At 34.7% G+C, this 16,936-nt stretch overlaps 1 protein-coding gene across 9 annotated transcripts in view; it reads left to right on the top strand.

The window, feature by feature from the left end:
* LOC112558567 (arf-GAP with Rho-GAP domain, ANK repeat and PH domain-containing protein 1-like) overlaps positions 1–12,815 on the top strand; it is a 50,511-nt gene extending 37,696 nt beyond the window's left edge. For all 9 annotated transcript variants that reach the window (XM_025229100.1, XM_025229098.1, XM_025229099.1 and 6 more), the window contains 21 exons: positions 21–129; positions 731–820; positions 1,099–1,155; positions 1,629–1,674; positions 1,891–1,969; positions 2,454–2,526; positions 3,050–3,140; positions 3,759–3,836; positions 5,031–5,159; positions 5,623–5,728; positions 5,967–6,057; positions 6,504–6,575; positions 7,030–7,113; positions 7,702–7,773; positions 8,058–8,163; positions 8,642–8,778; positions 10,062–10,184; positions 10,503–10,585; positions 11,153–11,197; positions 11,436–11,517; positions 11,702–12,815. In XM_025229100.1, coding sequence (XP_025084885.1) covers positions 21–129; positions 731–820; positions 1,099–1,155; positions 1,629–1,674; positions 1,891–1,969; positions 2,454–2,526; positions 3,050–3,140; positions 3,759–3,836; positions 5,031–5,159; positions 5,623–5,728; positions 5,967–6,057; positions 6,504–6,575; positions 7,030–7,113; positions 7,702–7,773; positions 8,058–8,163; positions 8,642–8,778; positions 10,062–10,184; positions 10,503–10,585; positions 11,153–11,197; positions 11,436–11,517; positions 11,702–11,734 — 1,786 coding nt within the window. In that variant the 3' untranslated portion in view covers positions 11,735–12,815. The remainder of the gene's footprint in view (positions 1–20; positions 130–730; positions 821–1,098; positions 1,156–1,628; positions 1,675–1,890; positions 1,970–2,453; positions 2,527–3,049; positions 3,141–3,758; positions 3,837–5,030; positions 5,160–5,622; positions 5,729–5,966; positions 6,058–6,503; positions 6,576–7,029; positions 7,114–7,701; positions 7,774–8,057; positions 8,164–8,641; positions 8,779–10,061; positions 10,185–10,502; positions 10,586–11,152; positions 11,198–11,435; positions 11,518–11,701) is intronic.
* Positions 12,816–16,936: the final 4,121 nt, after the last annotated feature.

Here is a 16,936-nt window from a genome sequence, read left to right as displayed (position 1 = left end):
CCAATATAAATTGTGAACAGAACAGAGAGTGTTTTTGAAATCAGCACTACCAAGGGAAACAACCGCATCTACCTGTTTGCAGCAGAAAATCCATCGGAGAGAGGCATTTGGATGAGAGCTATCAGCAAGGTAATAACCCAAGGGAGACAAATTTTCGACATAATTATTTAAAAAGTGTAGAAATGGCCAGCCATCATTCTTTCCTCCCATTATTTTGAAAAATCTGTTGAAGGTCTTTAGTCTTCACTAGTCTTCATGTTTCAGATTTCAAGTCTTTTAGTTGATATAATCTGAGTTCAATCTGTTTTTTAAAACAATTTTTTTTCCCATCTGATGAGTAGAATTAGGTGCAGTTAATCAAGGTTTTAATTTTTATGCTGGGGTGTATGGCAGATAAATAGTTCATGTTTATCATCTTTGGAACTGACAAATTTCCTTAAAATATCCTGAACTTAGCATAAAAATGAATTATTTAATGTTCTAGGCAAATACATTTGTTTGCGCAATGGAGGTAGTAATTATTAATGATTCAGGTTGCAAATTCTGGTAAGCTGTCATAGCTTCTAATTTTGTTTGTTTTGCATTCTTGTACTATGCATGTATTCATTTTCATAAAATCGAGATGATTACTGGTGTAACATATCAGATAATAACTGAAAGCACAATTAAACACAAATATTTGGAATATCAGATTTTGCCAGTTGCTACAGTCTTTTTGTATGTCATTTAGCTCATTGCACCAGTTGCCATCATGGAGCATGTTGGCATGATGGATTTCAGTCTTGCCTCTCTGGTCTTCATGAGAGAATCCGTATCAGAGGTTTGTATTTAACATATAATCACACGCACATGTGCACATGTGCCCATATACATCCATACACTTATACATATTTACCCAATCTCATAGCTTAACACAAGATTGTTAAAATATGTCCGTTGTGAAGTCGTAGTGCATATGGATAAAAATCAACAAATTGATCTGAGCTGGCAGAAAAGAAAGCATAATGATAATTGTTCCCAACTTTTTTATGTATACATGACAACATGACTTATTATGTTAGTGTATTCTTGCAGTATATAATGTGCTACTTTTTGCAGGACTGGCAGCCAACATGGGTCATGCTCAGCTGGCGCCTTCTGTACTTCTTGAACAAGGTATCTTAAAGCTGTAGGCACAATGTGTTAAGCCCAAACTATATTACAGACCACAGATTTCATAACGAGTCTGAACTTCCTTGTTAAGGATTAATGATGAAATAAAAACAGCCAGAAATTCTGTCCAAGTCACTTTTTTTTATATTTCACAATACAGTAGTGCTTTATTCACTCCAAGGAAGCAGTTGAAATGGCTTATTAAAAAAACTTCAAGTGGGTTTTAAAAAAAAATGCTAACTAAAAGCCCCATGAAAATTAGAATGTTAACAAAATGTGATACAAGCTAGTTGGATTGAAAACATATTTTGCATGCCTTCCCACACACATGCACAACTCCATTCTTCTACAAGCACATGTATGCTAGCAATGTACTTATTAGATTTGATATTGCTGCAGTTGCTTAGATTTTTATTGTTCATTATTAGTTGTTTACTGGGAGAAAATGACATGTGAATGTTTTTGGACTTTTGCAGGACTTGAAGCTGGACAATGTAGACCTGAGAAAGGCCAGTCATATAAGTAGGTACAAGTGACTATTGGTCAGTCATAGTGTTAGTGACCTTTGGTTGGGTATATATTTTACTGTATGTAGTTGCAGATATGCATGCTACATCCTCTGCATGCATATTATCTGAAATGATTCATATAGAAAAGATCAATTTTGTTGGTATATGTGACTGCTGACAATAACATCATGTAGATCTCTTTTGAGATCCTGTCTGCAACTGTTCACAGAGATGCAGGACCCTCAGAGTGGCAGCTGCCCCCTATGCCCTGAAAAGGCTGGTTGTCTAGTGCTGGGCAATCCAGGAAAGTGAGTTGTTATGCATTATTTTTGTAATCTCTTTTTTCTTATTTTAATTATGTCAAAAATTTAAATTATTAAAAACTAATGTTCAGTTCTTCTTACCTTTAAAAATTTGGTAAATGGCAGCTCAAAGGAGCTAACCTTTTTAAAATTTTGAGAAACTAATGTCATTTACAGTATTTTACCAGAAATGACTTGCCATACAGAATGTGCAAGATTTACAAAAAAGAGTTGTTAATGGTCACCATGAGAACCCATGTTTAAATGGTCTTTAAACTCTATTACATGTCTGAATAGTGCCTGGCCTTTGAGATTTGATCAGCTGTTTCTAATACTTTCAGAAAATCATCTCTATTAATCCACCTGCAGAGTTTCATAACTTATTTGAATATAAACCCTACATTCATTGGCTACTTCTAATTGTAGACCAGTCAAATCCTAAGTTTATTGAATATTTCTGCATGTAAATCAGCTTATCATTGTTTGTCAGGACTCTGTATATCCAGGCTCATCTTTCTAGAGATACTAATCGCATCTTTGATGCTGTGTCTGCTGCAATAAAGGTGAAGTAAAACCATTTGCTGTCATTTAAAAAAATGTGTTTATTTCTAGACTTTTAGAATAACACACTAAATCCTAGTTTTATTGGAGTAAACATAAGCTTCATTCTCTGGATTTATTTTACACTGTGCAACTGTTGCATAAATGCATGCATAGAAAATCTTGGATTATCAGATCAAACCCTAACCACCCTGCATTTGTTTAATAGATAGACCTAAAGTTAATGGGACAAGAAACCTTTTCTCTTTTTTTTTTTTTAATTTTTTTTTTTTTTTGATGCTGTGAATAGAATCAAAATAGTGACTCAAGCCATTTTTGACATTGTATAACTGAACTAGAAATTGTTCATAGTAATTCATTTATTGTTTAAGGCATCATTTCAGCTATTACATTTAACAGGGCTTATGAGTTGTTTAGGTGATTTGTTGATGGATATTATTTTGAATTGATGAATTATTTGCTGGTTTGGTGCAATATAGAAAGAGTAGTCCACAGGAAACTTTGATGTTATTGTGTGATTTCCAGCTGAGTGGAATGTCTCTGCTGGAGCAACAGCTGACTCCTGACAACATTCCTGTAATCGTTGACAAATGTCTGAACCAGATCTATGGCAGAGGTAAAAACCAAACTTTTTTTTAAATTATTATTATTCAGAAACCTATATAAATGCAAATCTGAATAATAAATTCAGATCAAGTAAATATAATTTATACTACATTTAAAAAATAAACACAGCTTTTAAATCTTTTGAAAGTGTATATTTGCAGAAAATTGTTTTTTTCACATTTACTTATAAATTTATAGGGAGGATATATTTGAAAAGTGTGGGTATAGGCAGAAAAAAATTGACTATAAAGCAAACAGAGCAAAAAGAGTCAATATTATTTCAGATATATATCTATCACAAATTGTGCTTTTAACATGTTTTCTTCTTTTGGGTTTACTGTGTAAATCCATATTGAAATTGGTAACTCACACAGCACCATATGAAAGCTAGCATTTATTAAATGTTATTTAGTGTTCATGCTAAGTATCCCTGTAGAAGAACAATTGCTAATTGTCTTACAGCAGTTTTATTCTTTAACCCACTGTGTTTTTGCTGTATGAATGTACCTATGTGGAACATTCTAGCTTTCACAGAAAGTGGCAAAACACAGGGAAAGACAGAAGGAGATTTATATTATATAGTAAAAACATGAACTTGTAGAATTTGGCTTTAATTTTTTTTCAATAGGACAGTATGAGGAGGGAGTCTACAGAAAGAGTGCTACACAGTCGCGGGTCATTCAGCTGTTGGACGACCTTAGAAAAGGTAAAAATGCATAGCATATAATACTACGCCAAGAATCATTAGTGTTGTTCTGGGGATTTGCAACTGTGCTTTTTCTTGTACTTATCCAAAAAAAAAATCAGTTTATACAAGCTAGCACAAGTCTACTCATTTGTCCCTTGACTGGGACAAGTCACTTGGGGAGCATATGGATAGACATGGCAGTTCATGCCTGTTTTGCAAGATAATGAGTAGGTCCTGCACAGAACAACCAGTCCACTCCTTCACACCTGTTTTTCCACAGCCAGTTTTTCCTCTCACCATTGTGGGATTGACCACCCTCAAGGTACCTTGAAAGGCAGTCTTTGACAAAGTGTCATGTTGGGTCACATGGTCAGTCCAGACCACCTTACACCACTTGACTGTTGCAAGTAGGGGTTGTTCCTACTGTTCCTGTAGTAGACTGTTCCTGATGTCCCTTAAGTGTGGTGACTGTGCTTTTACAGTCATTTGTTTTATGTTCCCTCTCTATGCCATCTTGTAAAGTGTAGGTTGCAAATAGGCCTTGTACTGATGGAAATGGAAGAGTGATGGTCTTGGAGGGTTTCACGCATAACATTCTCCAGAAAAATGTTGAACAGTACAGGGGATGGGAACACCTTTAATAAACACTTACTATCAGGTGAAAGAAAGCTCCCATTTGGTTATTCATCAGTTTTGTGCTTGCTGAGCTCATGGATTTTTTTATACAGCCCTTTGATGATTTGGATGAGACCCTTGAATTTTCTTCATCAGACTATGTGCCAGAATCTGTTGAAAGCCTTTTTAAAGTCCATGAAGTTGTGAGAGAAGTCCTGCTGATGCTGCAGATGCTACTCTATCAGGATGTGACAGTTAAAAGTTAAAAGTCAACTGTGTTCCTACCCGATCTAAAGCCTACATGTTCTTCTGCTAACAATTCCTAAGAAGTGGGGCTGATGCGGTTACTTTCAGCATGATTTTGCTTGGGTGGCTAATTAGCCTCATTGTCCTGTAGTTCTGGGACTGTTTTGCTGTTTTTCTGGGGTTTTTTTCCAGTGGCTGTCAATACAAAATGCATTACTGTGACAAAAGAATAGCTTTTCATAAGTACAGCTGGATAGTTTAACGCCAGCAAAAAAGTAGTACAATAATTAGGAAAATGTGACATTCTGTAGAGCACAGGCAGTCTTAGCATTTTGATGAAATTTGTTGTAGATGCAAGAGGAGTACGACTAGATGACAGTGACATCCATGAAATTGCCAGTTGCCTTAAGCGATTTCTTCGTGAGCTTGAAGATTCACTTTTTACACGCCAGCTTTACAACGAGTGGATCCATACTTCTCGTATGTACCATACTTTTTCCATTCTTTCGATTTCTGCTTTCACCTGTCTCCATGCTGACATTTATTTGCATTCATCTGTGACACCAAGAGGCATGCTTTTCTTGGAAACATGAAAGAAAAAGAAAAAAAAAGTATTCATCTCTTATGTATCACCTTCTTTCTGCATCATCTTAATTTTTTTTAAATGTACTTTATTCAAGAAATCTGTACAGTAGATCTGTTTGTTTTCTGAGATTGGAGTGCTAATATTGATGAAATCTCAAATTTAGACATTAGAACTGTAAGAGAACCTAGTAAATCATTTTTATTATTACCTCCCCTTTCACAAACTCCCCCCTACATTTTTCTTCTTCAACCTGTTCCCAGTAGGACAGTTTATAATAAAAATAATAACAGTTGAATTTATAAAGTGAAATTCTGTGAGTGTTAAGTCGTAAATGGCTTTATTTGTTGGTTTTTGCAGAAATAACAGACCACCAAAATAAGTTCCTCTGGTACCGCTACTTGTTAGAAAAACTGCCTTTAGTCAACTACAGCACATTGAAGTGCATTGTTACCCACATATGGAAGTGAGTTTCATTCTTCCACATTCACTTATATTTTATCTTTCATTTAAAAATATTAGGTGCTGTCATCAGTGAGAAAATGGAACACATGAATATTATTGAATAAACTGAATATCTTTTTTCTCAAAAGCGCTTCAATAAACTTTCACACTCAAGTTTGACCTGATATATTATACCAAGTCTGGCCTTTGCTACATTTCATTTGACTGAAAAGTCTGAAATGGTTGACTCTTTGCTACAGAATGTCATTAATGGAGGCTGCCAACAAGATGTCTGTTGAGGCGCTGGTGACTTGCTTTGCTCCAACACTCATGCGAACTGAACATGATGTGGTGAGTTAGTATTAAGTCTTATGAAAATTTTACTGTTGTCAAAAAGACAAAGCAAAAGGGTGAGGCAGTTGTCAAAGCTATCCTGTGACACAACTTCAGGCAAAAGAAGAAGAGGCAGATAGAGAAAGAATTAAAATTAAAAAATTGGATAGGATGCTATTTACCATCTTTTGAAGGCCAGTTCAGGATCATGAAGTCTGAGAGAAATTGTCAGAAATTCATAAGGGATGACTCAGCAACCCACTTGGGGCTTATGAGGTAGATGATATATACATACAAAGGTTTTATTTACTTTTCTGAGGAATTTAGCTTTTGATAATATGATTAAAAAAGTTGTTTTTGCTTTCAAGCGCAGTAACACAGTCAGCAGGTGTGTATGCAGGAGTGTGTGATTGTGTGACCTGATTGTTCTGCATGTTCTCACTGTGATGTTTGTGACAACTCAGGGAGCCAATAACCCAGCCAATGAGATTACTGTTCTCCTTGACATTGTCTCCCAGCGTGACTACCTCTTCCAGGTGAGGTTACGTTATGCTTAAAATAGAACGTCGTGCTTTGGTTCATAAAGATTATTGCAAGCAAAGTAAACTGTCAGATAGTTTATACAGAATTCTACTCAGCCTTTAACTCATCATGTGGTTACTCATTTGATGTAAATTGTCTCCTGTATACCTCTTAAAGTGGAAAAAATAAAATATCTTCTTTCTGATTTGGGGGAATTTACTGTGAATATGTATTTATCACATGTTCTATGTGTGTGTGTGTGTGTGTGTGTTAGCATATATTTTATTGTGCTTTTTTTTTAGATTTGATAAATAAGTAAGTTAGACAATTTTTGTTCTTTTAAAAATCTGCTATACCAAGTTTTGAGATTAAGAATTAATTGTCCTAGAGGTAGTGTGAATTCTGATGCTTAAAACTGTTTGGTAATAAATCAAAATGAAAAAGATTTACTCCTTCACCTGCATGCAGATAGCACAACATGAACGGGATCAGGAAGCTACAATACAGGCATATGCACAGCGCATTATAGAAGCACAGCAGGTGTCTCGAAATGTGAGTTTTGTTGCCTAATCAATTTTACCTGATTTAGCATTCTACCGTTGCCCCATTCTGTGATGTCCTATTGATAACTGATGAATCTGACACCTTTTTCCCTCCACATTTGCATTTTATTCTCAATATAGATTGACACCTTTAATTTTATGGCTGCTCAATCTTCATGTTGTATTCTTTTGGTATGTTATACCAAAATTTTCATATTTTTTTGAGAATATCAGCTTACAGTATGCTATTGTTTCACTGCATACATTGTTTTATATTTATATATATTTTGTATATATTGTTTTACTTTTTTTGTCTTTATGGTGTCCTTTGTTCTGCTTGGGTTGTGACTGAACACACTGGCCCTGCTTACTTGAGGGGAAAGTTCATTACATTATCATTAGTAGTATAGTCAGAGAGCTTAGCTCTCTGGTATAGTCATCATCATGATGATTATCTAATGATACTGTTATTGCCACTATTTTGTCTCCTGCTCTGTGTTTGTGTGTGTGTGTAGATTTGCAAGATGGATGTTCTTGTATGTTGATGACTTTTATTAAGTCCTTTGTTCAGCAATGTAATGCTTTCTTCCTTTTGCAGTCCCAACCATCAGGGCAGTTGCTGATGGCTATATCTATGTATACGTACAATGGGGAATGTGAAATGGTCAATGTGAGTGACATTGTGAAATCACATGGCATTTTCATTCAGTGCAAAGTAACTACTAAATGCCAGAATGGTTGTGTTAGATACATGTTAAAATGTTCCTGCAGTAGACAACTCAGGATAATACTGTACAGTGTGTCAAAGTATATCTTATAATACTCATTTTCATTTCAACTATTAGTGAAAAATAATTGTTAAAATAGTTTACAATTTCTTTAGAATTTCCACTTCTGTGTTGCAAAGAAAACTGCTTTAAAATAAACAGTCACACCAATTGTGTATTTTTGCAGACTACTCCAGGCACATCTGCCAAAGATGTAGTGGACTACATTATTAGAAAGCGCAATCTGGCAAATTCCTTTGTCCTGAATGAAATTCTATTCAAAGGGGCCCTTGGTAGGTGTATTAGATTGTTGGCACCCATTTGGCAGTTCATGTTGACAGTTTTTCCCCCTCCTTTGTCTGCCTTTCTGTCTGCCCTTTATTGTGTGCATATGTGCATCAGCATGCATATTTTTAGGCTTTGTTCAGTGTATATATGTATGCGTGGGTATCCATGCTTTTATGGCTGTTGATAGTGTGTATATGTATGTACAAGTGTTCATAATTTTATATCCTTGTTCATAGTGTATGTGTGGGCATGCTTATTTATATGTCCTTATTCAAAATGTGTGGGTGTACATGTATGCATGCATGTTTTTGTGGATGCTTGTGTGCTTCAGGTTCTTGGCTCCGTGCCATCCATATCTGCATTTTGTGAAGAAACTTTATAGAATTGTTAGCTTTGGCTATTATTTCTGTGTGAAGTATTTTTTTTTCTTTAATGTGTTTCAATTCAACTATTGCTTAGCATAGACTTTCTCTTTTGTGCTAGTGCGTCCCTTATTTCCAAAAGATAACATCTTGATGACTACTGGACGTTGGGGAGACTGGGATGAGTCTGTACGGACGGGAGAGAATGTATGTCTTTGTCTCACGAACACAGAACTGTTGGAGAAACTTCATGATCATGTAAGTCTGCTGTCTGCATTCTCTTAAACAAGCTTTAATTGCTTGATTTAAGAAATATATGGACTCAGTTACTTTGATGTTAGATACATGATCATTATCATCATAGCTGCAAATGGTTAAATGAGGATTATGACCGTTGTTAAATTAGGTATTGGCACACAAAAGTAATTTTTTAAAAATGAGTAATTTTTTAATGGTCACATGAAAGTACAAGAAAATATAAGAAAAACCAAACAAAAACTGAGTCTCTATTAGTTTTGGAGATATTGCTATTTGAAGTTTGTGATTTGCGTCACAGCTATACTTTATTTTGGACCACGTTTGAAGCTCTCATATATAGCATCATGAAATCTTAGAAGTCTCCAAGTACTTTGTATGAGAAGTTACCAACACTGACTTTCTACTCAAGTGACTGACTAATTTGCACAAAGACATACTGGAAAAAAATACATCCAAACAGTTTTGGGTTTGATCATATTTTAAGTACTCCATTTCAAAACTAATTTATTAAATACACCTGAAACATATTTCAGAGTAGCCACTATATTCTATTGTTCTAATCTTTTTCTACAAGCCTGAAAGGTGAGATAGAGCTTCCAATATTTAAAAAATCATCAATTTTTCAGGTGGAAAAATGAAACATTTTAGGGGCAACGAACTTAAAAAAGCTGTAATTTCTAATCTATTGGACGGATTTTGTTCAAATTTAAAAACATGTATCTTTTAATCTAATTTAACTAGTATTAATTAGTATAATACTATTAATTTCTTATGGCTTATTTTAACAGTTCAACTTCCAGCTAAAATGTATCACTAATGTTAAGATACTATTGATATATAACAATCAGTAAATCATCAATTTTTTGTTTGTTTGTTTAAATAGTTAAATCACGGGTACCATTTATCCTGACAACATACACATTATTCTTCCAGTCACTTAAACCAAAGGCATACTCTGAACAAATGAATAACAGTTGTTCTTTATTGTTATTCAAAAGTGATATTTCAGTTACTGATAGTTCATAAAATACTTTGAATTGAAAACGAGCTATTTTTGTGCGATTGCCGATTTTCCACCAGTGGGAAGGCATGTGTGCCGGTACCTAGTTAACTTATTGTCTTTAGACTCTGTCTTCATCTGTTTTTGTGCCTGAATGCAAGCATGAGGACATGAATAAATAAACTTTTTCTAATGTTTTTGTTGATCCTTCAATTAGTCAGGCTGGGTAAAGCCTTCATGGACTGCATAACTCTAGATGCCCATATTCCTTTGTCTGATGCAGCTTGACACCTCTCGAGCACTGTTTGGTGAACTTAAATATGCTGACTCTAGGTCAAAGAAAAAGTTTAAGAAGACCACTACAGAGTTCAAACAGTGCATGCTTACCTTTTACAAAGACTCTAAGGTAAGTATGGACGTGTTCTACTGATTCCTGGTAGTAACATTTGAAATAATCAGTTGTACATCAGTTGATCACAAGGAGAGCACAAGCTGTTGGCATGCTAAACGTGTGTTCGGTATTTATAAAATTAAATAACAGTCATTTTATTAAAGATGAAATGCAGAAAAATGTGCACAAAAAAGATGCATTTACCTGGTTGTTAAACCTGCAGAAGGATTTTTAAATGTGATTTAATGTATGTATGCGCTGTGTGCACATGTTGGCATTTATATGAGCAGGCAAATCCATTTGTGTATAATCTGCATTAATTTGAATGTGCAGGCTAAAAGCCCACTGTGTTCTTGGAAGATAGAAGACCTAACCATTTACATGGGTGTCAACGCCAGCCGTGAACCCCCAACTAGGTGAGTAACATCTGTTGGCCCATGGTTTATGCTTGTTGAACCTTGTGAGAAATAAAAGTGAAAAATGTACTTATTTTATCATTTGCATCATACAATGTGAACAGCAATCCTTATATGTAAACTCACAAAAATAAAAAAAAAACCTTACATTCAAAAAGCTTAATCTTAAAAAAACAAAAACAGACTCACCTAAACAAATTTTCAATTAATAGATTATGCTCTTCCAATACGTCTGGTCAGGCGTTCACAAATTGACCAGTCAGGAAACACGGAAAACTCAGATTCCCCAACCTCGTCAAGGGGCAGACTACCCCAAAATCAAACAGCAGCAAAAGTCATTCATGGCCTCAGTCCTAACGTTCACAATTTATACACATGGAGTATCTCAGTGATGGCCTTACATCAGCGGAAAATTGGCTGTCACCCACACACTATCAACGTAACTCTAATTACTTTCCATTCGCCCACCTTTTCCTGTTTCCCATTCCCTTCCCATCTAAATGTTAAAAAAGCCGGTTTATGACAACACCTAGAACTTATTTTTGTATTTTTTCATTATTCTTTCAGGTTTGGATTCACTTTCCTTGTGAACAGCCGAGAAGATAAGGGAAAGTAAGAGGCTGTTTAAGTTTTTCTGGTCACAGGCATAAGAAATTTAATTTTAACTCGAAGAAATTTTATTTTTTTGTTCTACAGATGTGATTAAATAAACTGCTAAACTGTGAAATTTCAGTAACATCATGGAAGCTTTTCATGATTTTTATGGCATTAGGAATTTTTAAGCTTTGTATTTTGTTATACAGGAATGTTTGGCTGTCTAAATGTTACCTAATGGTTATTGTATATTCAGGAACCATCACTTTGGTCATTGTGTGTGCTTGGATACAGAAGAAGAGATGTGCAGATGGGTTGCTGCCCTCCTCCTTGCACAGGTAAAGACCATCGCTATTTGTTTTGTTTTCAGCCTTGGGTTTGCATCCTCAACTGATTTTAACATAGCTTTATGAAGCAGGAGCCAGATTACTATTGATATAGTGTTACAGATGCTTTTAACTTAATTGCTGTTAGTCTTCTATCTACGTTTGTTTAGTTGATCTCAGATTTTTTTTCTTTCAGAATCCGGAAGGATTGTTGGCTTGGAATAGATGAGCACAGAATGAAGTGCTTTTATCTCTGAATTATTCCAGAATAATATTGGTATGTGTGAACTATACTTAGAAAATGTAAAGATTTGCATGACCAAACAGATTCATGGAATAAGATTGTCAGTGCAATTAGAAGTGAACAATTTAACTAAACAAAGCTACATTATTCTCTGCATAATTGATTTCTATGTTAGTGAAGGTAAATGACCACAAATGGCTAATGCAAACCATGTGCTGGCACCAGTATAGAGACAAAATCAGAACGACTAGACAGAAGAGTCTTAGTCTATAAGCATTGGTATAAGCCTGATATCAGGCCTCTACTGGGTGACCTTTTAACAAGGCCTGTTGCTGTCTAGGCAGCTGAGGGTGTTTACTCTTGTAGGTCAAGCTGTTTTGTGGTAACTAACAGAATCCCTAAAATCAGACTTAGTTTCGTCTCAATTACAGAGAATAATTAGTCACATAGTTTTCTAAGATCATTCTAAGATCATTTCAAGATCTTATCAAACCTGCTGCTCTTCCGAACTTTGAGTTGGTATCCTGAAGTCTGATTTACTGAGATGTGTAAGTTTTTAATGTTCTGAAGGTAATACATTTTTACAAAAGCAGAGACAGTTCAGTACATCTTGTTATGTGTTTGTGAAAGAGGATTTATTTGGCTGCAGTGCAGCATCATGGTGCATTGAACGACAGTGTCATGAGGACACACATGGATGCCAGTTACACTGAAAACAGACTTTTTACCAGTGTTTCACAGAAAGTATTATATTTGAAAAAAAAGTATTGAAGAATTGTTTACAGATGTTTTTGCAGTTTATAGATTAACATTTTTGACACTTTATGAAATGTGATTCATTTCTCTGCTTATAGTGAAGTAGAATATCATGTTTCTTTGGAACTTGTTTTAAACTTCTGTGTCTGTGATGAAGCAGTTTACAGTCATAGCAACATTCTGGCTGTGTTTACTTAAGCCACCTGTTGACCTCTACCACTTCAAGTTTTCATTTCATTGATCTTTATAATAATAAACTGGTATTTTATTATTTTCCTTCTTATTACATTTTGCCACAAAGAAGAAACATGCCAAGATCTTCCTACCTACTACCGTTCTCCCTATGGTTATTGTGGCAAGCAGAAAGTGGAGTTATAATTCTAAATTTGCAACTGAAAGACTGTTACTCCAGCTTACTATCTGTCATGTATTAGTCATCTTTTCAGGTTTAAAAGAATTACATTATTTTATTTTGTGGACCAATGTAAATGCAATTTCTCTCATTGCTGCCTGTTAGGGTCATGAATGTAAAACATGCTGATTGATGCAATGCTTTTTGTCAGCTTTGATTACCTGTTAGTAGTGTAAATAAGCAGTTTTCACCATTCACAAGGTCCTGTCTTCACTTCTGTAGAGAGAAAATATTCATCCTTTAGACACCAAGTTTGTACCTGTTGCACATAAATATGTCTTACCAGTGTAGATCACTGACCTTGAATCTGTATATATCTGTACAATTTAATTTTAGCATTGTAAAATTAAGAGATATTTCCTCACCAAGAATAGGTGAAAAGGCATTCTTTGTATATACGAGTTTTAAGTCTTCTGCTCAGAGGTCACCATGTTTAAGTAGCATAATGAATTTTTAAAAAAAGTGTGCACAGTTGATACATGCAGGTAGGCAGCAGGACATCTCTAAAATCAGATTTGCTTAGATCTAAATCACCGAGGCTAAAATTATACAATATGTATATTTTCTGGAGAGCAATAAGAATTTTGTAAACTTGTGTTTGCCATTGGGTGTTTAAAACTAATGTGCTTTAATTTCTTGAGATGCCCTCAGGTGATTGATGCTCTTGTCTTCTAACTGCTTAAAAAAGAAACAGTTGACATCGTGCATACCAAGCAATTTTAATAGATGTTTAGTTTGTGCTACCAAATTATAATTCTTACATTTCCCATAGTGTGAATCTTAATTGTACATTAAGGGTAAAAAGAAGAATATTGGCAGAGGTATCATATAATTTCCTTCATCAAATCCTGAAACCAAAGCATGAATTAGCATCCTTATGAAACCAGTGCTTTAATATTTTGGTTTAGTTTAGGCACCAAAGAATTCTGGAGTGTTTGTTAAGACTGCATCAAAAACTGAACATGATTACTGCCATTATTAGCGTTGCATAGCAATGTCTAATCTTATGCTTAATGATCTGTTTATACATCACAAGTCAAGAGAAAAATGATCTTTAGAACATATCTGGACATATCTTTCAAATTAAACTTCTTTAAAAAAATTAACTTATAAATTAATAGTGCATTGTGGTGTGATATATGTACTCTCGAACAAATATTTAAACTTCAGTTTTACATAATGTAACACAGTACTTTAAAAAAAAATTTTATTACTTTCAAAAACTGCTGGAAAATGTTATTTGTAGAAAAGTTTTACTTCATTAATTAGTGATATAAGCACTTTTATTGTCATCTCTGTAGATCTGAGGAGCTCTGAAAACTGTCTGCATATTTCAGTCTTAATGAGCAGGGATTTAACTGAGCTATTTCTTGATTTATTTGATGTGCAATGCTCAGTTTTTGAGCTTTTTATTTTGGATTATAAAAGAAAATTCTTTGAATGTGCATTTGAGTAAAGTTGTGAAAATGTTAACTGTACATTTAATGAATGATATGTCATTCTTTTATATTTTCTTCAGATATTTACATAGATTAATTAATCTGAGTAGTAATTCATTAGAAGGCTGTTTCCATTACGGTGCTTTCATTTGTTTTACTTTACCATCATCTTCCACAATTTATGATTTTTTTTTTTATGGAAATGAGTGTCATTGAAAGGTGTACATATGTCATTAACATGGTATGATTCTTAGAACACTGTCAACAAACCTTACTGAAAACAACTATTAATTTTATTTCTTTTTCTTGCCAAAAAAGATTGACTTGGAAAATATAGTCATAACAAATGAAGTTGTATAGCATGAGAGAATATTTGGTGTTTTTAGTCAAACAAGTCTGTAATTTTTATATTTTTATTAAAATGTTAACTTTCTGCTATTCAGCCCTCTCAGTATGATGAGCCACAAACATGTCATGGCTCTGCCCATATGACTCAAGAAAAGCAAACTAAATTTTCTTGGATTATTGCTGTCACCAGAGTGAAAGAAGCAATTTTCATTACTTTTATTGCAAGTTCAAGTTTTCTCCATTCCAATAATTATAGGTTTCTTGGTCTAATGTTTACCTGAGAGCAGCAAAGTATAAAAACAAACATCACCTCCTGATGTCTTTGCAATTGTTTTATTACGTTATTATATTTTTATGCCGTGCTAAGAGGGTTAATAGATTAACAATATATTTAGACAACGCCATTTATGCCTTCTTTCATGTGTAGTGTCAGCTAGAACAGTGGTTCTCAAAGTTTTTCAGACCGCGGACCACTTTACTTAAGTAAAAGCTATGGCGGACCACCAAGGCCTAACTAAAAAAATATGGCGGACCACTAAGGCCTAAAAATCAGTCTGTACTATGAATTTCAAATTTATATTGCAGAATGATCCAGAGCTAGAAGACCTGTTGTGTTGCTGCTCACCAATAACTGCCTTAAGAAGTTGATGATGAGGAAGCCATATAAGAAAACTATCAGACTGTGTTATTGAAACAAAAATTCATGCAAATATCCTGAAATGCTTTTTGTCTTTTGGGCTGATAGTGGGGAATGATTTCTGCCTAAATATGTCTTGAAAATAGGGAATCTACACTATTCTGGGCCATTGACATTGTTGCTCGCTTTGACCATCAGCTACACATTTCACTTCATGGGAAAGGTCATTTGGAGCAAATGCTTGGAAACCACTTTGTGTGTGTGTGTACAGTCTTATATATTTCACGCGCTGGATATGATGGGGGAAGTGGGGAGGAATGGACAGATGCTCACACCGCAGAATGCTGAACTTCTTTTATGTTTTAAAATAGATCACTGGTAGCCAAATTACACTAATTAAGACTTGTTTTTATTTGCTAAATATTGTTTTTGGTGATGGTTTTGTTTTAACAAACGCAGCAGCTAGAGACTTTGGTGTTTTTCTTGTTTGTTTGCTATGTTTGCTGTTTGGTTTTGTAGTTTTGGTTTAAATACTAAATTATTATGAGAAGAAAGCTCACTAGTCTTACATTTAACGATGTCTTGACAGTAATGAGTTAAATTCAACAGTAAAAGAAATTAGTAAGAGAGGAACATTACTGCATCATGGTGAGACATGTGACTAATAGAGATTATGATTGATGATACAAACTGTTCTTTGTTTTGAAGTTCTGACTGATGTGCTTCTGTATCAGGCAGAATGTGAAAGCAGCTTTTGGTAGTGCAAGCTAAAGATTTATGAGAGATTTTAGACTGAGACTGAGAGAGTCGATGAAGTCTATGAGAGATATCAGATATATGTGTTAAACTGATAAAGTGAGGAGAACTGCTAGACACAATCACGGTCTCAACTTGTCTTCTTGGCACCATACATGCAGCACAAATGTTAGGGAAGAATTGAGGAGCTCAACATGAAGATGAGATATAATCCACAACTAGGAATGACATAAAAAGGAAAGTCTTTCTGCCACAAAGTAGGGCCAGAGGTGAGATCAGTGAGATATAGAGAGGCAAGATAAAGGAGTTGAGATTCTCCAGCGCTTTCAAACTTACTTTGGTTTTCCACATCTGACAATACAAGCTGCTCAGTCAAAGGAAAGTCAAGTGTGCAAAAATGTGTAAATTAATATGACATTCTTTTTGGATAGAACCACAACCACATTTGCTTCTCTTGTGTCGTAGGTGCTTATGCCCCTACATGCATGCAAGCAGATATACAAGTGTTTAATGCACACACATGACCTTTTGTAGTACATGTGTACATTTTACATGCATGGGTTGTGTATATCTGTACATGTGCATGCTTATATGTAGATGTGTGGGCGTGCACATAAAAACCACAAAAGAGAGAAAATCATTTGTCATTCCACATAACATATATAAACCACCTAAATGGTATCCATACCAGCCTTATTTTATTCTGCTTAAATATTTAAATAATCCATTAAACTTGTTAGCTCACAAATGGTTAAATGTTTTAATATAATAGATTCGTGTCTGATATGCTATTTACTGACAGTGAATGTGGAAGATGAGAGTGTAGAACCGATGAAGTT

The sequence above is a fragment of the Pomacea canaliculata genome, linkage group LG3 (assembly GCF_003073045.1).
Source record: "Pomacea canaliculata isolate SZHN2017 linkage group LG3, ASM307304v1, whole genome shotgun sequence".
In the NCBI taxonomy this organism is placed as follows: Eukaryota; Metazoa; Mollusca; class Gastropoda; order Architaenioglossa; family Ampullariidae; genus Pomacea; species Pomacea canaliculata.
Note: the sequence above shows the minus strand (reverse complement) of the source record. Positions and strands in the feature narration are given on the sequence as shown.